Consider the following 23,633-nt stretch of genomic DNA (forward strand, 5'->3'; position numbering starts at 1 on the left):
AAAATTTAAAGCAAGTAATTCAATTACTTTTTTAAATCCCATGAATTCGTAAACTGAAATATACTCTAGTTTGTGACTAATCAGTTGCCCTGTTCCACCTATCAGACTATGAGAGAAAAAGAAAACATGATACTACCTATGAGCGGGTGTGGAGTGCCACGGGAGTGTGCATGGGATAACAGAGTAGAAGTAGGCACAGCAATTCTGGAGAACAGCTTAATGTTAACCAACAGAACTGGAGATAACTATTCCCTAGGACCTATTCTTAAGCATACATACTAGAAACTTTTGGCAAAGAAGCAAAAGCATCCTTGAATTAAAAACTTCATCAAGTCAGATGTGGTGGTGAAAGCCTGTAATCAAAGCCAGGTTGAGGTGGGAGGATCTCAAGTTCAAAGTCAGTCTCAGCAACTTAGCAGGGCCCTAAGCAACTTAACAAAACCCTGTCTCTAAATTTAAAAAAATAAAATAAAATAAAAAAGGACTAGGAATGTTGTTCTGTGGTTAAGTACCCTGGGTTCAATCCCTGGCACCAGAAGTAAAAGAAAATTAAAGAAAAAAAGAGAATTCATCAAGGTATTGTTTTTAACAGAATCTGCTTTAAGTCAATAGCTAAGGTGATCAATACATGTAGTAACTTTATAGACAGAAATACCATATGATCTACATATATCAACTGAATAATACAGAATCAATCTCATGAAAGTAGACTCAATATAATAACATTTAAATTATAAAAATAAAAAGCAATTTATATTGTTTATAAATACATTCATAGAAAGATATATAAAAATTCTGGAGAGTGGTTAGCTTAGGAAGAAGGGAAAAATGGAATTGAAATGGTTTATAAGACAATTTAATTGTATCTATCATATCTAATTTGTTTAAGCACAGGGCTAGGAATGTAAGTACCTTGCAAGGCCATTAACGGAGCAACTAAGTTCACCTTTACAAAGACTTCAGTGTCTTATCTGAGTAACTAGCACCATTACCAAGTTGCTCATCTCCCTCTGCCCCAGACATAGAACAATAAATAAATAAATATCTTGAAGAACACTTAATCCATTTCATATGCTTTAAATTTTTCATAGGTAGGACAAGGTTCTGGGTTCAATCCTCAATACCAAATAAAATCATTTTTATAGATTAACATGGGAATCACAAGCATGATAAAAATGTTCAAAATTATAAGGCATCTGAAATAGCATTATCAAAATTTAGGGAATGCAGCTAAACCATATTAATACAATTTAGAATTTATAAACTTGTGAAATTTAGAACACAAGGAACTGAAAATTATGAAAACTAATGAACCAAGGTTCTGCTAAAAGAAAAATGGAAAGAAGAGTAGGATAAACCTGAAGAAATGGAAAGAAATCTTGAATCTAAGAGGAAAATATTATGCCCTATAATAAGAGATTATTAATAGGCAAAACTTGATTATTCAAAAAAAATCTTTCAAAGTACATAAACCTTTGATCAGACTGGCAAAGGAAAGAAAGAGAGATGGCAAAAATAAATAGTATCAGGTTTTGAAAATGGAATAAAACTACAGACACAGTAGGTAGTCTTAAAATTTAGAAGATAATATCAGCAATTTCAAGCCAATAAACTTGAAAAGCTAGAGCTAGATAAAATGAGCATTTTTTTTTAAAAAATGGATAATTGTTATTTGCAGAAAAAGAAATAAAAGCCAGAATAGATACATGGCCATTAAAGAAAATGAAGCCACTATCAAATCCCCCTCCAATACAGGTTAGCAGGTTCAGACATACAAGGAACGTAACATACAAATTCTCTCACAAAATTAGAAAAAAGGAAGGAGACACAGTTATCTTATAAGGCTGATTGTTAATCAAAGATAAGGCAAAACTACCCCCAAAATAAAATTGAATTTAATCTCACATAAGAACATGAAGGTAGATTCTTAACTAAATATTCGCAAATCAATTCTAGCAGTTATGTTAAAACAAATGATCTAGTTGAGTTTATGCCTGTATATTGATTGTTCACTATTTTTTAAAAAAATGTAATTCATTATAACAGGTTAAATATGAAGCAATACAATTATGCAAAATTACATAAGTAAAACTGAGGGTAGAATTTCCATTCATTAATTTTTTTTTTCACGTAAAATAAAATTCATTAAGGAAAAGCTCCCAGATAACAAGGAGAGGGAAGTTGAGTTAAGGTCTGATTTCATGTGAAGTCCCAGTTTCAGCCTAACCCTCAGAAAAATCTACAGCATAAAATTTTCTGCAGAGTACTCCTTCCTTGCAGTGAAGAGGCTGAACTTTTGGACTCCCAAACCAGTCAATCACCGACTTCAGTCCAAGAGGTGTGGTAGGGTGGTTTAGAAGGTTGGGTAGCCATGAGGGTCATAAAACCCCAAGACACTGCTGGCTCTCTATAAGAGCAGAGTTGGCTCCAAAACCAGGTCAGATGCCATCTTATACCCGCAAAAATGCTTAGCTGAGGGTTGGGCACACGAAGTCCACAAGAGACCCAAGGGCATCTCAGGGGCTTGCTAACAATTTTGACTACAGCAACACCTCCACTTACCGTCTGCTCTCACCACCAGGCACTGGCTATGGGTCTCCCATCATGTTTTGTTGCTAGAATGTCTACTATATTTTAAAGTTCTGCAATTGGCTTTTCATGATCCAGAAACAGATTCTTCTCCCAGTGGGTAGAAGTGGGTGTCCCTGGAGAGCCTCTGTAAGATTGAGAAACCATTACAGTTGAAAGTGAACAGACCATTTGAAAACTGCACAGAGCATGCTTTTTATTTTCCTGGACTTTTAGTTCAGTGATTTTTCTGAGGAAGGTGCTGGCAGACAGATGCAGAGACTACATTTCCAGAGCTGGTTGTGAATAGTCAAACATTTCATAGCATCTATCTAATAATTTCTTTTGAACTGGGGTTGGAACCCAGGGTTACTTAACCTCTGAGCCACATCCCAGGTCATTCATATATATATATATATATATATATATATATATATATATATATATATATATTTTTTTTTTTTTTTTTTTTTTTTTTTTTTTTTTAATAAACAGGGTCTCACTGAATTGCTTAGGGTCTCATTAAGTTGCTGAAGTTAGCTTTGAACTTGCAATCCTCTTGCCTCAGTCTCCTGAGGTGCTGGGATTATAGGTGTATGTCACTGCACCAGGCTAAGAATTTCTGAAGTCCAGCATCCTCTTCTTGGTCTTTGGCTGGTTTCTCACAGAAGGACAAATTTAGCAGTTCTCAGAGTTGCAGGATCATTTTGTTCAGTGTTTGTTTTACTGGTAGCTTCATATATTCATCCTCCAATATCTTTATTTATGTAGATCTGAGTTTCTGACCTATATTATTTGCCTTCTCTCTGAGAACTTTTAACATTTCTTGCAAGGCACCTCTACTGCCAACAAATACCCTCATTTTTGTTTGAGAAGGTCTGTTTCTATACTCTTGAAGGATAATTTCACAAGGTTCAGAACTCTAGGTTGATGGAATCTTTCTCAACTCTTTAGATATTTCACTCTACTATTTGCTTGCAATAGTTTTTGAGAAAAAGTTAAACATAATTCTTATCTTTACTTATCTATAAATAAGGTGTTATTTTCTTCTGTCAGTCATATTTTCATCACTATAACAAAATACCTGAGTAAAACTACCTAAAGGAGTAAAGACCATGTTTGTTCATGTCTCTGTGGTTTCAGTCCATGGTTGCCCGGCTCCATGTTTCTGGGCCTGTGGTGAAAGCAAAAGATCATCATGGCAGAGAGGGCCTGGTGGAACAGAGCTGCTCACCTAATGGCAGTTGGGAAGTGATGGGGAAAGAGAGGGCAACAAAATAAATCCTTCAAGGACAACTCCTTGTGACCCACCTCCTCTAACCAGGACCTACCTTCTAGAGTTTCCACTATCTCCAAATAGAGCAGAAGGTTGGCAACTAAGCCTTTAGCATAGAGCCTTTAGAGAAATGTTTTAGCTCCAAACCACAACACTTGACTTCTTTTGAGATATTTTCCTTATCTTTGATATTTTGAAGTTTGAAGAATCTTATATGCCCAGATGTATGTTTTATTTATTCATTTGTTTACTGAATTTATCCTGTTTCTTGTTCCCTGAGATTCCCAAATCTATAGTTTAGTATCTGACATTAATTTGGGAAAATGTTCAGTCATCATTGCTTCAAATAATTGCTCTGTTTCTCTTTTCTATAATTCCTTTTACATATCAGTTACATTTTTTTGTAGTTATCCTGCAGTTCTTAAATATTCTATCCTTTTTTGTTTTTGTCTTTTTTCTCTTTTTCAATTTTGGTAGTTTCTATTGTTATATCATCAGATTTAGAAGTCTTTCCTCAGCCATGTCTAGTTTACTAACGAATCAATCAAAGACGTTCTTCATTTCTGATAGTGTTTTTATTTCTAGCATTTCTTTTTTATTGATTCTTAGAATTTCTCTGCTTACATTATCCATCTGTTCTAGAATTTGTCAGATTTTTCCTGGTGAAGCCTTAAACATTATTTGGGGTCTTAAAAAAATTCCTGGTCTGGTGATTCCAACATCCCTACCATGTCTAACTGTGGTTCTCATGCTTGTTCCATCTCTTCAAATTATTTGTATAAATGTGTGCAATTTTTCATTTATTGGTTGGTTGGTTGGTTTGGGTTTTGGTTTTTGGTGTTTGTTTGTTTTTTTTTTTTTTTTTTTTTTTTAATCTATTAGTGCTTCTTGTAATCTTTTGTTGAAAGGTGGATCTGAGGTTACTAGGAAAAAAAAAAAAAAAAAAAAAAACTTGTGACAAAAGCCCATTAGTAGTACAGTGGTAAGATATTGGGGCAGGGGAAAAGTTCCATAGTCTCATGAGTAAGTCTCAGTTTTCTGGCGAGCCTGTATCCTGCCTGTGGACTTTATCAGTGCTTCTCAGGATGTTTCCTCAATGAGATGAATTGGGATGACTAAGTGGGCTGGAGTTGGGTATTTCTTTTTCTTCTCCAGGGTCAGTTAGGTGCTATAGAAACCCCAGCAGGTTGAGCTCTGGTTAAATAGCTTCTCTTGAGGGCAGGCCTTGTTAGGAATAAAATGTGTCCTAATGGTTCATTTCCCTTCCCTCTGCTAGAAGCATGAGGGGATTTTTCTCTGATGTTCACCAACAGGACCAGTTAGAGCTTCTGAAGATAAAATGTATTCAAGTGTGGGGTCCCCCTGTGAGTGGATTCTCCTGAAGGATTTTAATTCTCAGGCTTGTACTAAGACTCTGGCAATTTGTCAATCAGAGTTCAGGTTTTCCTATACTGGCACTGGCTCCCATGGAGATTTACACTCAAGGGTTTTTATTCTAGTAAGTTGTGATTCTCTGTTTCTCTCTCTCTCTAGTTGGGAGTGGGGAAGTGGGGTGGGGGACAGATAGTCCTATGAGTTCACCTCTCTGCTGGATCTAATAAGAGTTATTGATTTGTTCAGATTTTTGCTTGTTATCAGGATGGAGTAGTAACTTCTAAGCTTATATCCCCTATACTTTATTTAAATGGTCTTAGTATATTAGGTACATAAGTGAACGACTTTTGTGAAAAGATGCCTATCAAAATCCTAAACCACATTTAGTGAGAGAACCTGAAAAACATTTCCATTAAAACCATTTCTTCTCTTTTAACTAATATTCGATATACCTTGGAGAACTTCTATGATACTTTCAAAAGGGGGGGATATGTATTAAAAATAGAAAAAGAGAGAGAAAACTATTTAAAGAAATATTGCTTTCTACCCTAAGTCCAAAACAATACATTAATAAACTCTTAGAAATACAAAGAGAGTTCAGTAAGGCTGAAAGTAAAAATCAAATTCTAAAATAATATTTATATATGTTAGCAAAAAAAGTAGAAAATGTAATTTTTATGAAGGCTGTCAATAACACATTGTATACATGTGTTGAAATGTCACATGGTACTCCATAAACATGTACAATTTTTAGTAAAATTTTTAAATATATTAAAAGGTCTATTTCATATGTGCAACAAAATTATAAGATATTTACAAATAAAATATGTGTAAGACCTTTGTGGAGAAACTGTGAAATTTTACAAAAAGACATCAGAGAAGATTTAAATAAATGAAGAATAATTAAGCATTTTATTTCAAGTTCTAACTAATAAAAAGAGCTAGAGAAAGTGAAGTATAAATGATGGAAAGATTTAAGCAAGCCCAAAATTATAAAGCAAAATAACCATCTCATTTGAGATGGCATAATTTTTCTGGTAAGCATGTTTAAACCCCAAGAAAATGTAAAATTAGGAGTGTAAATTTCAAGATAAACTAAGCTGTATTATCAATATTTTAGTGTTAAGAATTTTGTACATATGCATATTTAGAATTTTATCCAGCAAGCTAGTCTTGATGGCACATGCCGATGTAAATTCCAGTTATTCAGGAGGCTGAGGCAGGAGGATTGCAGGTTTGAGGACAGCCTAGGCATCTTTGAGAGACCCTGTCTTGAAACAAAAAGTAAAAAGGGCTGGAGATGTAGCTTCTTGCTAGTGGGCCACTGGGTTCAATTCCCAGCACAAGTAACTAACTAACTAAATTTGGTCTATTAGACTATACACACTTGAGTAATAGTTTTGTGATTCCAATTTTAAATGTATTATTTTATTATTTTATTGAGGTTAGTGATTTTGATCTAATATGTTGCTTTGTGTCCATTAATGAACATTTTTAAAACTTAAGAATCATGCTTATTAATGTAATCTATTTGATACATGAGTTATTTAAGAACTCAGGAAAATTTTGTTTGTTAAACCAAATGGTGTAGAACTTAAAAAGGAAACGTAGCAGTTTCATGAATATAGTTTGACATAAAGAAGTCTAGATAACTGTGTTTATAAATTGGGCTTAACATTAATCAAAGACCTTTTAAAAGTGGATTGTTAAAAATTTTGCTAGTCCTATGAATAGAATTACAAATTTTTAAGTTCTACCTTAAATATAAGAAATAACTTTCATAGCCTGTAACTTTAATAAGCTAAAAATCTTTTAAACCAAAATTAACTCCCACAGAGAATTTTCTGTGGGGAAAAAAAAAAAATGTAATCTACAAGGTGCCAAAAAATTTTAGCTGGCAATATTGCTTAGTAAACATGCACGCAGAATAATACCATGTGTTTCTACACATACACACACACACACACACATACACATGTGTGTAGTGTGTGTCGTGTGTGTGTATATATATATTTTATATATATATATATATATATATATAAGAAAATGGTAAATATAACAGTGAGATAAGAAAATGATAATAAGTAAAACAAATAAGATGAAAGATAAGAAAACATGAAACTGTAATAGTGTTTCCCTGGAAAAGTCAGGTAGACTTTAATTCTATCAGTAACCTTTGACTATTTTGCAATGCGAAAGCATTCATGTATTACTTGTGTAAGTAAAAATAAAGAAAGTTCTTTGTCAAGTCATGTGTACCCATTTCAGGTTCAATAATCGGGGTCAACATACTTCCGACTCTATTTCATCTCAAAACAGTTCCGTGTCAGACACAGTTAACCTTGGTCCTTTTGTCAACAGAAAGCCATTCATTTCTAGGATTACCATTTCCGACCACCTTTCTGCTTGAGAGCTTTATATAATGTGTAAAACTAAAAGTTGCAAACAAGACTCAGAATGTGATTTTGGCACTCATGTAGAGAGTTCAGTTATTCTTGACATAGTCCCGTGGCATGGGATAAAACATCTTACAGTGGTTTGGGGAATATTAATGAGAAAATTAAGAAAGCAGGCTTGAAAGGGGGCACTGGCATGGGGAGTTGTCACATAAGACCTCATTTTCCAAATATAGCCAAGAGAAAACACTTGTTATTTTCAAAGAACTAAGGGTAGAATTCCTATTGAGGAGCTAAGATTCTTATTTGTTTGCTGGCAAAATCAGCCAGCTTAGGCATGAAAGGATAGCCTTCCCGGCAAGGTCCAGAAAAGAAGGCAGAAAGGAGAGAGGGGTGATATCCAGGCCACTAAGATTTTATCCAAGGACAAAACCGGGAGGGTCCTAATATTGAATCAGAGTTATAAGAACAAGTTCTTTTAAAATGATAATCTTTGATCCTCTTTTGAAGAGCAAATTGACAAAATAAAGTAGCATAACTGGAGCTTGACCCCAGACGTGGATAAATGGGTGGTTCCACATGCCTCCCGCCCCGTCTGCAATGAGTCATACTTCCATGTAAAAGTCATTATGCTTTTAAGTTTTGAAGAATTAAGTCAACATCACTGAGAAGGACTATTTGTGTTTGAATAAGAGGCCTACCCTGATTTGTATGCCAAAACTGAGCTCACCTTAAATTCAAGTTCCACAGCTTCTGTGAAATATAAAATAAGGAGAAAAAAAATATAGAGGCTTAAAAAGAAATAATAACAACAAGATACTACTTGCCAGAAAACTTAATGAAAGGCAGAAATGGAACAGGTCTCCAAGAGTAATTCCTTAAAAACTCTCATTTCTATTCTCCTAAAAGAATACATATAAATTAACATCTAGATTTTACTCCTGCTTGTCTGTGCTGTATACACATAGTTCATTAGCAAAGATTGGTTCCTGGAAATGGAAGTATTCACAGAATGAGCAATTTTCTGGTTTTTCTAATATTTTCCCTCTAGAGATAGTACTTAGCAGCACCCACTGGCCCACACTGCCCACTCTCACCCCAGATTACATTCATTAAAATGCTGGTCTGTCTTGCCAGCCTGCTGTCAGGTTCAGACAATCCCTGATAATACCCAGGGCTCTTCCGAGTCTCTGCTAATCTGCTGATCTTTACCTCTGCTCCTCCAATGTCTCCTTGAACGGGCTTTGACTCTCCTTCTAAACCTGATAGCCACTGTTTGCTCTTCCTTTGTTTCCTGTGGCAGGTCCAGGTCTATCACTTGTACTCCTTTTGTCAGGACCTTAGGAGTCAAAGCTGTTTATCAGAACAAAGAATGAACGGCAGGAAATGGTACCCAAAAGAGGAATTAATGCAGCGTTCAGAGCATTCACCTATTTAAACAAAATATGAGAGTAGTTTTTCACCAATTACTAGGTAAGAGCATATGGTAGACCTCAGGATTTAGGAAAAGCATATATACTTGCAATGTACTATCAGCTGTGTGTGTGTGTGTGTGTGTGTGTGTGTACACAAGTACAGAGTTAACCCTCCACATCCATGGGAGGATTGAAAATAACTGGAAAAAAGTGTGTCCATATTGAACATGTACAGAGTTTATCATTATTCCCTAAATGATACAAAATAACAACTAAGTACATAGCATTTGCATTGTATTAGGCATTACAAATAAACTAGAGGTGATTTAAAGTATGCAGGAGGATGTGGATGGGTTATATGCAAACACTAGGCCATTTTACATAAGGGAAATTGGCTTTCCTCAGATTTTTATATCCATAGGTGATGGGGGTAATCAATCCCATCCAGATACTAAATAATATTTCAATGAAAACTTCATAAAGAATCAACGCCATTTTTGTTACTATTGCTTTGTAGTAGAGTTGAAGATCTGGTATTGCGATACCCCCTGCTTCACTCTTTCTGCCAAGGATTGCTTTAGCTATTCTGGGTTTTTTATTCTTCCAGATGAATTTCATAATTGCTTGCTCTATTTCTGTAAGGTACATCATTGGGATTGTAATTGGAATTGCATTGAATCTGTATAGAACTTTTGGTAGTATGGCCATTTTGACAATATTAATTCTTCCTATCCAAGAACATGGGAGATCTTTCCATCTTCTAAGGTTTTCTTGAATTTCTTTCTTTAGTGTTCTGTAGTTCTCATTGTAGAGGTCTTTCACCTCTTTTGTGAGATTGATTCCCAAGTATTTTATTTTTTTCAAAGCTATTGTGAATGGGGTAGTTTTCCTAATTTCTCTTTCTGAAGATTCATTGCTTATGTATAAAAATGCCTTAGATTTATGTGCATTGATCTTATATCCCGCTACTTTACTGAATTCACTAATGAGATCTAAGCATTTTCTGGTGGAATTTCCTGGTTCCTCTAAGTATACAATCATATCATCAGCAAATAGGGATAGTTTGAGTTCTTCTTTTCCTATTCGTATCCCTTTAATTTCTTTGGTCTGTCTAATTGTTCTGGCTAGAGTTTCAAGGATGATGTTGAATAGAAGTGGTGAAAGAAGGCATCCCTGCCTTGTTCCAGTTTTTAGGGGGAATGCTTTCAGTTTTTCACCATTTAGAATGATATTAGCCATGGGCTTAGCATAGATGGCCTTTACAATGTTAAGGAATGTTCCCACTATCCCTATTTTTTCTAGTGTTTTGAGCATGAAGGGGTGCTGTATTTTATCAAATGCTTTCTCTGCATCTATTGAAATAGAAAGGTGGATCAATGGTACAGAATAGAGGACATGGATACAAACCCAAATAAATACAATTTTCTCATACTAGAAAAAGGGGGCAAAAATATGCAATGGAGAAAAGATAGCCTCTTCAACAAATGGTGCTGGGAGAATTGGAAATCCATATGCAACAGAATGAAACTAAACCCATATCTCTCACCATGCACGAAACTAAACTCAAAATGGATTAAGGACCTCGGAATCAGACCAGAGACCTTGCATCTTATAGAAGAAAAAGTAGGTCCAGAGCTTCAACATGTCGGCTTAGGACCAGACTTCCTCAACAGGACTCCCATAGCACAAGAAATAAAAGCAAGAATTAATAACTGGGATAGATTCAAACTAAAAAGCTTTCTCTCAGCAAAGGAAACTATCAGCAATGCGAAGAAAGAGCCTACAGAGTGGGAGAAAATCTTTGCCAATCATACTTCAGATAGAGCACTAATCTCCAGAATCTATAAAGAACTCAAAAAACTCTACACCAAGAATGCAAGTAATCCAATCGACAAATGGGCTAAGGAAATGAATAGACACTTCACAGAAGAAGATCTACAAGCAATCAACAAACATATGGAAAAATGTTCAACATCTCTAGTAATAAGAGAAATGCAAATCAAAACCACCCTAAGATTCCATCTCACCCCAATTAGAATGGCGATTATCAAGAATACAAGCAACAACAGGTGTTGGCGAGGATGTGGGGAGAAAGGTTCACTCATACATTGCTGGTGGGGCTGCAAATTAGTGCAGCCACTCTGGAAAGCAGTGTGGAGATTCCTTAGAAAACTTGGAATGGAACCACCATTTGACCCAGCTATCCCACTCCTTGGCCTATACCCAAAGGACTTAAAATCAGCATATTACAGAGATACAGCCACATCAATGTTCATAGCTGCTCAGTTCACAATAGCCAGATTGTGGAACCAACCTAGATGTCCTTCAATTGATGAATGGATAAAGAAACTGTGATATATATATATATATATATATATATATATATATATATATATATTCCATTGTATATATATATATATACAATGGAATATTACTCAGCCATAAAGAATGATAAAATTATGGCATTTGCAGGCAAATGGATGAAATTGGAGAATATCATGTTAAGTGAGATAAGCCAATCTCAAAAAAACAAAGGTTGAATGATATCGCTAATAAGTGGATGATGACACATAATTGGGGGTGGGAGGGGTTAGTGTTAGGGTTAGAGTTAGGGTTAGGGAGGGGGGCAAGAATGGAGGAGGGAAGGACTGTATAGAGGGAAAAAGAGGGGTTGGAGGGGTGGGGGGAAGGGGAAAAATAACAGAATGAATCAAACAGCATTACCCTATGTAAATTTATGATTACACAAATGGTATGCCTTTACGCCATGTACAGAGAAACAACATGTATCCCATTTGTTTATAATAAAAATAAATTAATTAATTAATTAAAAAAAAAAAAAAGAAGAAGTGGGGAAATTGGGCATCTTTGCCTGATCTTAGAGGAAAAGTTTTCATTTTTTAACCATGATCATGATTTTAGCTGTGGGTTTTTCTTATCAGAGATGATTTCTTTCTAATTCTTATTTGTTAAGTGTTCTTATCATGAAAGTATATTTAATTTTATTGAATTACTTGTCTACACCATTTGACATATCATATGAAGTTTTCCCCATTCATTGTCAATATGATATAATATGTTAATTTTCAAGGATATTAAACTATCCTTGCCTTCCAAGATTATTCCCTCTTGGCCAGGATACATAATTCTTTTAATATGCTGCTGAACTCACTCAATCTTCTAGTATTGTTGAGAATTTTTTCCATCAATATTAGAGATGTTGGTCTGCAGTTTTCTTTCCTTGTAATGTTCTTGTCTCACTTTGTATCAGGGTAATGCTGACCTCAGAATGAGTTTGGAAGTTTCCCTCCTCTTCAGTTTTTTGGAGGGAGTTTGAGGCAAAGTTCAGGGTCTTTTTAAAGTTTAGAAATGTAAAAATAAATATATATTAAAATGTAAACATGTAAAAATGTGAAACAATCTATGTATATAATATAAAATAAAATGTGAAAACTATAAAAAAAAAGAATCAACGCTGTGCAGAATGGAATAAAATGAATCACTTACATGTTGAGGCAATAGTTTTGTGTATTGAGGCAAGAGAGGTCACACATCAAAGCAGGGTCCAAGAATTTTCACACGTGGAGGACAAGAGGGAACCAGCTAAAAAGATGAGATGGCAATTTGAGAATAGGATCTTAAAATTGAGGTTTTGGAAGTTGGAGATTGTAATTACTAATAATGGCAGTCTTAAAATATAACCACAGGAGTTGGTGGCCAAGCAGGAAACCTGAAAAGCTAGACATGGAAAAATTACCTATACTGATGCCAAACTCACCAAGAATTTTGTCAGCACAGTATAAAAGGAAATGATTATGAGGCAGGAGCTTGAACCTTCTCAGAGATGGGGAAATGTTCTGGCATTGGGAGTCAGGAAATAACACAAAAAGTTGAACAGAATATTTAGAGTTATTGAACATGAAGTGGGGTTGTTTGATTGTTTGTTTATTTATGTATTTAGTGGTACTGGGGATTGAACCCAGGGCACTCAACCACTGAGCTACATCCCACAGTCCTTCTTATTTTTTACTGTTTATTTTGAGAGAAAGCCTCACTAAATTGCCAAGGCTAGCCTCAAACTTGTGATTCTCCTGCCTCAGCCTCCTGAGTTTTTAGGCATGTACCATGGGGCCCAACAAATAGGATTTTTATTAATGACTAATTAGGAATTCCAGATGCTGTAATGAGTTTTGGAAGTTGGGGTGAATTGGGAGATAGTGAAAGTGCTATTAAGTAAAATTACAAGAGGTCATTGTTTTGGATTAAGTGTGCATGAAATTTGGACAGACAACACTAAAAGTCAAAATGGAGTTACTGATATGAAAATTCCAAGTCACCAAGTTGAAACAAAGCTGTTATTCTGACCTCCCAAGAGAAATCAATATTAGAGAATTAACAACCAAATTTCCCCAAAAGGCCAATATCAATTGATAGGACAGTAAAGTTCCCTCTGCCTTAATTCTTACATGAAAAAGGTAACTTGATGTTAAATATTCATATATTTTTCTATTGTTCACTCACCCAGTCCCCACCTTACAAAGAAAGTAATTTTGAAACAATCCATCTTATCTGTGTGTTCTGTTTCTGCTTTTTTCAGTCTTTTTATGCCTATAAAATCAACCTCTTTTGCTCTACTCATAGGAAAAAAATCCTTTTTTAAAATTAAATATACTTTAAAAACAAAAATTATATATATAAATGGAGTACCATTGATGTTTGGATATACATTGATTGTTTGGATATACATTTATACATTGTATAACATTTAGATCAGGTTAAACATATCCATCTCCTAAAATGTTTACAATATTTTTTATGGTGAAAACTTTCAAAATCCTTTCTTCAAGATTTTTGAGAAACTCAGTACAAAACCGCTACCTATGGTCATCCTATTGTACAATAACTTTTTACTTTTAATTGTACCTCAGTACCCATAGATAACCTTTAAAATTTCCTCCCTTCCTACCCTCCTCCTCCTCTGGTAACCACCAATTTACTCTCAACTTCTATGAGACCAACTTTTTTAGATTCCACATGTGAGAGAAATCATGCAGTACTTATCTCTGTGCCTAGCTTATTCCAATTGACATAATGATCTCCAGTTCCATCCACGTCAGGGTTTCATTCTTTTTTGTGTGTGTGGTTAAATATTTTCCATTGTGCATATGCAGCACGTTTACTTTATTCATTCATCAATTGACACTTAGGTTGTTTCCATTTATTATCCATTGTGAACAGTACAGCAATAACATGGGCATGCAGGTGCCTTTTTGATAAAATAATTTCATTTCCTTTGAATATATACTATATGGTGGGATAGTTGGATTATATGGTGATTCCTTTTTCAATTTTTTGAGGAAGCTTCACACTGTTCTCCATAATGGCGGTACTAGTAGCCAACAGCATAAAAGGGTTTCTTTTCTCCACAACCTTTGCCAGCAATTATCTTACTGGAGTGAGGTGATACCTCATTGTGGGTTTATTCGAATTTCTCTGATGATTAGCAATGTTGATCATTTTTTGTACATACCTGTTGGCCATGTGTATATCTTCTTTTGAAAAATGTCTATTTAGATGTTCTTTAGATCTGCCAAGTTTTTAATTGGATTATTTGGGTTGTTGTCTTTATTGTTTTATTTTTGCCTATTTTTTTAGTGTTTTGAGTTCCTCACATATTCTAGACACCAACTCATTGTCAGATGTTTTGTTTGCAAATATTTTCTCCCATTCTGTAGGTTGTCTCTTCACTCTGATGATTGTTTCCTTTGCTGTGCAAAAGCTTTATAATTTGACATAATTCCACTGGCCTATTGTTGCTTTGTTTCCTGTGCTTTAAGGGTTTTATCCAAAAAAGTCATGCCCACTGTGATGTTCTAAAGAATTTCTCGTTTTCTTCTAGTAGTTTCAAGCATTACATGTATGTCTTTAATCCATTTTGAGTTGGTTTTCATAACTGGTGAGGGATGGGTGTCTGGGTTCATTCTTTTGCATTTCAATTTTCCCAGCACCATTTATTGAGGACTATCCATTCTCCACTTTGTGCTTTTAGCACTATTTCTTATAAATCACTTGGCTGTAAGATGTGTGGAATTATTTGGGGGCACTCATTTCCACTGGCCTGTGTGTCTGTTTTTATGTCGATACCATGTTGTTTTGGATATTATATCTTCGTAGCATTTTTTTTTTCAATGCTGGGGATTAAACCCAGGGCCTTGAGCATTTTTACCACGGAGTTTTTACTCCAACCCTCTTTGTAGCATATTTTGAGACCTGGTAGTATGAGGCTTCCAACTTTGTCTTTTTGGTTCAAAATTGTTTTGGTATTTTCACTCTTTCATGCTTCTACATGAATTTTAGGATTATTATTTTTAGTTATGTGAAGAATATCATTGATGTTTTGCTGAGGATTTCATTGAATCTATAAATTACTTTGGGCAATAGGGACATTTGTACAATATTAATTCTGATTTATAAACATGGAAGGGTGTTCCAATTTTTTATGTCCTCTTCAATTTCTTTCATAGGAGATTTGTCATTTTCATAGTGGAAGTCTTTAACCTCCCTGGCTAAATTTATTCCTAGGTTTTCTTTGTTTTGTCTTGTTTTGTAGCTACCACGAATGGGAGTCCTTTCATGATTTCTTTTTCAGCAATCTCATTATCAATGTATAAAATTCTACTGATTTTTACATGTTGACTATGTATCCTGAAATTTTACTCATTTATCAATTCTAATAATATTTTTGTGACATTTTTAGGTTTTTCTATATATAGAATCCTGTCGTCTACAAACAGTGATAATTTCACTTTCTCCTTTTCTATTCATATACCTTTTATTTCTGTCTTATAAAACTGCTGTGGCTTAAACTTCCATATTCTGTAGAATAAGATTCATGAGAGTGTACATCCTTGTCTTGTTCCTCATCCCGAGGAAATAGATATTCTCTGTGGGTTTGTTATAACCTTTATTATGTAGAGCGATGTGGACCATTAATTCTATTTTATGGAAGAACTTTTGTCCAATTCTGGAATCAAAAGTAAAGCCAATTAAGAGCTTTAGACTAAATTGTTGTAATCTGTCCTTTAACAAGTTCCAACCACACTAGGAGAGTGGACCATGAGGATTACTGGAGATCCAGGGCCTTTTCTATGTCAGGGAGGAAAGGTCTAGAGAGGCCACATAGATTATTCCAAGGAAGGGTGATCCCACCCTCCTCTTCCCCATGGTCCCCAGTCTCTGTGGAGTAGAAAATAGGTTTCATCTTTCACGGACAGGAAGTGACTGCCTGGAGCACTGTATGGAGACTGTCAGGCCACTTACCCAGATTCAGGGGAAAGGGAAAAGAGCTGCCTCATGCTAGTATCTGCTTCCCCTGTTCAAAGGTGATCTGTAAAAATGTTTCTAACTCTCCATTCCATTTCCCATATTTCAACTAGCTCCTAACCACTTATACACCCATAAAGCTCTTAGGACTTCTCCATATACCACTTTGCTTCAGCTACTACCTCAAATCTTCCTAAAAATCATCTCCTCAGCTTGCTGCAATCTCTGCTCATGATTCCCAAGTCCCCATCTCCAGATAAGACCTCATTCCTGAGCAAGGGAATCATGTCTGCTGCTGTCTCCTGGACTTTAAGTACACCAAATGTGCCAGGTTCATAACTATCCTCATTTCCCACTGCCCCCACACCATCCCTATCACTCCAAACTGTTCCTCTCTCATTCCAGTTATTGTGCCCCCTTTCACTTATTTGAAGAACTCAAGTCATCTTCAACTCCTCCTTTCTCCCACATCTTATTAGGTACTATTCCTATCCATCCAACCTCTGAAATTCCTTAAATCTGCTTCTCTCCTCCTTTCTGGCTGCCTCTGCCTGTACATACCTGTATATTCTCTCAAATACACTTAGGAAATAGATTCCAGCCACCATTCCCATAGTCCTCAGTGACCTTTGTAAACCTTTGTAAAACACAAATGTTTCTCCCTTCCTTGAAAGTCTTTGTGACTTTCCATCACATGTATGTAAAGATCAGAGCTCTTTAAGTGTTCCTGACACTTAGGACTGCATGTTCTCTTCTCTGTATCCATTTGTCTATCTGTCTCTCTCTACACTGACCACTACCAAGGCAGACAATTTTTGCCTCCTTTACCTTTGAATTTCCACTAACTGCTTGAAGACATAGAATACAATAAATGCCGAGTGATATTAGTACCAGCAAGAAGAGGAAAAGTATAAGCAGCAGCATGGTTTCTAACTCTCATGCAAGTTGATATGAGGTCATTTTCTGCATCTTACTACCAACTCATTCATCTCTACTCTTACCATGAATAACAAAGAACAAGAGATATAGCAAGGGTGAAAATGGGATCTGAGTATGCATTTCTCATGTTGGATCCTGATTCCACCATTTTCCAGGATTGTAACCCTGGGCATGATTCTTAATGTCTAGCCTCAGTTTCCTCACCTATAAATGGGGGAGAATAATAGGACCTAATTCAAATGGTTACCTGAACTTCTCACTGAACATTTAGAAGTGCTCAAAAAATAACAGCCATGGTTGTTACTTCAGTTGACCTCTTCAGTAAGCCTTCTTCATCAGGCTTCTGAAAAGGGTTGTACATATTTTTCATGAATGGATAACTTCAAACGATGTTACTTGGCCAATGGAAAACATGTACTTCTTAGAAGACAAAACATGTCTATTTTCACCATATAGTCCAGGTTATCCATTCTGCCTTGGATGGAGGTTAGGGAGTATTTTTTCTCCTTCTCCCCTTCACCTTTTCACTTTCCAGTGTTTTCTACCCAACTTTGTCCTCTCCCCACAGGTCCAACAGCTCCTAGAAGAGGCAGCAAAGTTTCTGAAGAAATAGTTTTAGGTCTCAGAGATAGTAGGGCTGTCTGGCCTAGACTTTGTCAAGTTCACAAAGAGCCTTAACTGTTGACTTTCAACCTTATCTCAGAATTCATTCATTCACACATTATAAAGACGCATCAATACAACTAAAAGAAAAAAACTCATCAACTCAGGTTCCATAACTGGACCACTCCTTCTGTAGTAAGCCAGAAACAACATTTTTAAATGAAACAATTATATTGTGGCTAGCACATTACATTGCATTTTATATTCATGTATGAGTTAGAGCTCTACAAACAAGTTCATATTTTTAACTTAATATTTGAATATGTTAATTTGTTGAATGTAAATATTTTAAAATATATTACAATCCTCTTTATGCTTAGGTTATGGCACTTTTTGATATATTGAAGTTTCACGAAAATAGCCTGGCTGAAGGGAGGACTCCTTTACCCCCAAGAAGTCCTGGAGAGAAGCATCTACAAGGGACCTCTTTCTCTTGCTGATCTGTGTTAAAAGATCTGTCCTCTTCTTTAAACAGAGGTAAGGAAGGGAAGGAATAAAAGGGATTTGTCACACATTATATAAAATGACAATAAGCATGAGTCACCAATTTCACAAATTACCATAAACATTATGTGCAGTGACACTTTGCAAGGAGTTTTAAAGAGTTAAAGTACAACCATAAGAGACAGTGTGCTCCCAGGACCATTTTCAGTGTGTGAACTCTTTGTTTCTGGTCCAAGATGAGATAAGTATGAAAAATTGAGTAAGCATTTAGAAACCGTTATAGAAATTTGACAACATAATTTTTTGTCTGTTGAATCAAATAATAAAACATCTGAGCTTGTGTTTTGTACATCTGATATTTTAGTTTATATTCCAATAATTTATTTTCATTGTATTTTACAAAGGCAAAGAAAAATCAGTCCTTTGCAACACATAGTTTGAGAAGCATTGATAAAAAGGTATTGTTATTTTTGAAATTTTGCTTAAGAACCACTAAATTTCTGATTATAAACTAGTCATTATTTGAGAAACACTTTCGTACCAAGTCTAGGGAGTTGTCAGCACACAGGTCCCAGAACAAGTTTGTTTTGTATTGAGTAACTTGGTTATTGGGTAGTCAGGACTCATTTTTCCCATAAAGTAACAAACCAGGGGTTACTTGGTGTTGCTTATAAATCCCAGTTATCTTAAATGACAGTGAGGCTACACTACACAATTTAATAATCCAGTAGAACATTTTTGCAATGGAAAAGATAAGTTTCTGATTTCCAAATCAGTAAGATAAAATCTCTAAGAAACAATGATTCCTAGACTGACCATGGCAGTGAGCTTGGGGTGGAGATGGCGGTGTGGATGGAGGGAACTTTGGCAGAAGTCACTTCAGTAGCAACATTCAGAAAGGGAAAAAGGATGGGGCCACAGGACCTCTCACACAGAATAATGGGGGAACTCACTGTTCATATGAATAGAATTCAAACACAACTCCTCTAAGATTCTTTGAAAATGAGGTTAGGTAGGTTTAGTTGGACTTGAAAAGCTCTGGTTCTTTGTTTCAAATCCGTCCATTCTAAACTGCAGAGTATTGTTTCCCTTGACTCCCCAACACCAAGGCAGCAAGCAGCCTTCATCATCCTGAACTGAAATCTGTCAGTGTCTAACTCCAGATTCCTCTGACCTTGTAGCTGTTGTTTGGGACTGGGAGGACAAGTCTGGGCTTGGTGAGAAACATTGCTGTGATCCCTAAGTGATGCTCTGTGGGCCAGGGAGCAAGGGGAAGCCAGCACAAGAGCTGTTTTTTTGCTATGGAGCCCAGCCTAAAAGCTGCAGATCCCCAACCCTTTCATTTCACCTGAAACCAGGCTGAATTATGAACATGACTTTTTCCCCCTAAACTTGGAAATAGACATTAAGAATGGCACAAAACTAGGTAATCTTATTTCCAGTCTATTGTTTCTTATTTTGGGACACATGTAAGATGTTGTAACCTGGCTCTTCACTTTTGACCTTGATTCCACAAGGCATAGTTTTATATACTTCCTGCTACCCAGGAATCTTTGGAATAAGACTCTCAGACCTAAGCAAGAAGTTCAGATAATAGTCTCAGGTCCTCTGTTTTAGGTCCACCTTCTAAATTCTGACTGCATTTGTGAGATTCTTCTCCTCCCCAATGATTAGCACCAGATATGAGGGGATACCCCTCCCATCTATGTAGATACAGCCTTACCCTAATTCAGGGTTCTTGAGCGAAGAGGCCCATCAATAGTCTTCACACAAAAGAAAAATAAAGCTTCCTGTACTTTCAAAGAACAACTACTTAACTGTCTATGGTCCAGAATAATCCAATATCCATTAGGACTGAATCAGAGATATAGAGAAGCAGGTCTTTTTTTCTTTTTGGAAAGGTGTGGGTGAGAAAATTGGCATTTGCTTTTCTTCAGTGGTTGTTGGTAAAACTGATGTTTGTTAAACATTGACAAATTTTGACCATTTCTGCCTACATATTGTAGGGTGCGATTAAACTCTAAAAAACATGAGAAGGTAGTTTCAGATGTAGTCATTTGTTTGTAACTGTCTCAATTTTCTCTTTCCCCCATCACTAGGGGTTGAACCCAGCACTTTATCATTGAGTTTAGCCATAACCCTTTTTATTTTTAATTTTGAGACAGGGTGTCCTTAAATTGCTAAGGCTAACTCGGAACCTGGGATCCTCCTGCCTTAAAATCTCAGTTCTCCCAATGGGTATATATATTTACGTGTGTGTGTGTGTGTGTGTGTGTGTGCGTGCATTTTTTCTTTGTATTAATAAGAGCATAGGAAGAAAAGAAGGCAAGAAAGAGAAACGGAAGTAAAAAGAAAAAGATTTAATCTTATTCTCATAAATTGAGTTTGTGTTAAAAAAAAAAAAAAAGTTCTTAGGTTTTTAGTCTAGATGAAGTCTTACCAGAATCAAGATATTGTTTTCCTTCCATCTACATCTTATTATAAAAAGCAGTAATTCCAACATGATATATTTACAAGATATGCTCATTACTATTTTCCTCAATTAAAAAAAAAAAAATCTTTAAAACTTTGGAAGTTCCTTACTTTCCAGTAGGAAAAGGAATGTCTTTGAAGAGTGGGAACTGAGAAAGGTGTGCGGGGTTTTGTGGGGGTTGTTCAGGAAGGGACGGAAGGCTCTCAAGGTTTCGGGCCATTAACCTAACTCAGGCGTGGGAGGTCTGCTCTGGCGCGGGAAGGTGTCTGGGTTGCAGGTTCTCGAGGACAAAGGCCGGGCCCAGCGCAGGGCGGAGCCTCGGCAGCCCGGGAGTCGGAGCAGCGGGCGGGGCGGGGGGGGCGGGCCTGCGCGCCCGGCTGGGAAGCTGGCACCGCCCACGGTGCTGCCCGGCCTGGCCCCAGCGACTCCGCGGCCCGCTCCCGCGTCATGGGGCGGCTGGTGGCTGTGGGCTTGATGGGGATGGCGCTGGCGCTCTTGGGCGAGAGGTTCCTGGCGCTCAGGTAGGTGGGGCTTCCGGGCGCCCCTCCTCGAGGGTCCCCAGGCTGCGGGAGGGGACTTGGGTGGGTGGAAGGATTCTCCAGGGCGGGGGACCGTGGGCGGGGTGAAGAGCTGTTGATTGCTCGCGGTTCCCCCAGCTAGCTGGGCCCACCCCAATCCCTCCCGGGACACTTTCTAAAAAGTTTATAATCCTTTTCTGCTTACGAAGTTCTGCCTAAGTTGGCAGGGAAGTGCTTTGCAATTACTCAAGGGCAAACCTAGTGCTTTAACTTGAAAACAAAACTATTACTCATGCATTGAAACTTTAATTATAAAGATTTATTTCAGGTCACTGGTGCTGCTTCTCTTTGTTGCTTGAACCAGATCCCTACTTAATATTGTGCTCGCCATCCCTCCCCAGCATAGTTGGAGAAACTTTTCTGTTCCCTGATTTTGGAGCTGTAGATCAAAGCCACTTGACAAAGCTACTGTTCTTACAGCACTTCCTTATTTATTCACCCGGGATCCCTGAAGCCAGAAAGTCGAACAGTAGAAGCACATCTCATATTTTAGTTATATTGAAAGCTTGATGGTTAAACATCAAGGTTTCTAAATTACCAATTAAAATTTTATAAGCTTCATGCAGAAGAGTTCTGGAAATATTGAGCACCTACTATGTATGTTTGTCGTGTTCTCCTAGGCAGGCTCCTATAGTAAATTTAGATTCTAATATCTAGATATTAATATTCTTAATATAGGAGAAAAGAGAAATAAAATAAATATATGAATTGGTATGCCCAGGTAAGGTACAATGGAACCCATGTAGTCCTACATCCCCTGAAGGCGTTTTGGTGGCAGAGACCTTGGCATTGGCTTTGAAGTGAGTGCAGCAAGTGTGGTGATGGAGGAGGCCTTCCAGGATTTTTAAGTGCAGTGTGAGCAAAGATCTAAGGTGGGGAGATTGGAGACTGGCAAGTGGACCAGTTTGAGGGGAGCATAAATTCAAGGAAACAGAATAGCAGGGGTAGAGGGAAGGAAGGGCTTTTAAGTTGTTCAGAATAAATTGAAAACTTGACCCTTTTTGATGGGCAAAGGGAAGTACTGATGGTTTTTGTTCGTTCAGCAGGAACCTGATATAACCAGTTTTGCATTATGAAAATGAACCTGCAAGAATAGAGCAATGGTATTCTGTACCTTAGGATCTCCTAAAAGGCTGGTCTCTGGGTAGCATCCCTAGAGATTCTGACTTGGTCGGTCTGGGGAGAACCTGATCTTTGGTATATTTTTTATTGTTTTTGAAAAACCCTCTCCTGATGATCTGGGGGTATAACTCAGAGATAGAGTGCTTGCCTAGCATGTGTGAGACCTGGAGTGTGATACCTACCACTGCAAACAAACACCACCAACAGCAACAAATAAAAAACCCAATCAACCAACCAAACCAAAACTTCTCATGGTAATTCTAATGGTACTCAGGATTGAGAACTACCTAAATAGAGTATGAACACAGGGAAACTAGTTAAGGTATTGCAGTAGTTTGAAGAGAGAACAGGGACGCAAACTTTCTAACCCCAGGAATGAAGCTGAAGTCAAAGGTGACACCATAGCTTTCAAAGTTGCTCCACTGTCCCATAGCTGTAGTTTTATCTGCTGATAAAGCAATGCAGGAGTGTGCTTGTGTGTGGAGGGGGAAAGATGCTCATTAGCAGGAAATGGACATGTTGAACTTAATTATCATGTTATGAAAATGCTCTTTGCAGAACACTTGCGAGTTGAATGATTTTCTATTATGTCTTATTTTATTTTTGGTTGACACATAATAAGTACGTGTTTATGAGATACAATATTTACATTGTGTCTTGATCAAATCTGGATAATTAACATAGCTGTTACCTTAAGCATTTATAAAATTTTTGTGCTGAGAACACTCAAAATCCTTCCTTATTTTTTTAAAAAAATTTTTAATTTGTTTTAATTAGTTATACATGATAGTAGAATGCACTTTGATACATCATATAGAATGGAGTAGAATCTCTCATTCTTCTGGTTGTACATGATGTATAATCCCACTGGTCGTATGGTTATATATGTCACATAGGGTAATAATGTCTGATTCATTCTACTTCCTATCCTCATACCCCCTCCCCTCTACCTAAAGTAACTCTGTTCTTCCCTAGCACCCCCCATTGTGAATTAGCATTTGCATATCAGAGAAAACATTAGGCCTTTGGTTTTTTGGGATTGGCTTATTTCCCTTAGCATGA

The 23,633-nt window shown here is 36.7% G+C and overlaps 1 protein-coding gene across 1 annotated transcript in view; it reads left to right on the forward strand.

Moving 5' to 3' along the window:
* The first annotated feature begins 21,254 nt into the window (after nt 1–21,254).
* The window catches only part of Pon2 (paraoxonase 2), a 34,482-nt gene continuing 32,103 nt past the window's right edge, over nt 21,255–23,633 (forward strand). The window contains exon 1 of the mRNA XM_047560202.1: nt 21,255–21,392. Within this exon, the coding sequence (XP_047416158.1) occupies nt 21,319–21,392 (74 nt within the window). The 5' untranslated portion in view covers nt 21,255–21,318. The remainder of the gene's footprint in view (nt 21,393–23,633) is intronic.

The sequence above is a fragment of the Sciurus carolinensis genome, chromosome 8 (genome assembly GCF_902686445.1).
Source record: "Sciurus carolinensis chromosome 8, mSciCar1.2, whole genome shotgun sequence".
Classification (NCBI taxonomy): Eukaryota; Metazoa; Chordata; class Mammalia; order Rodentia; family Sciuridae; genus Sciurus; species Sciurus carolinensis.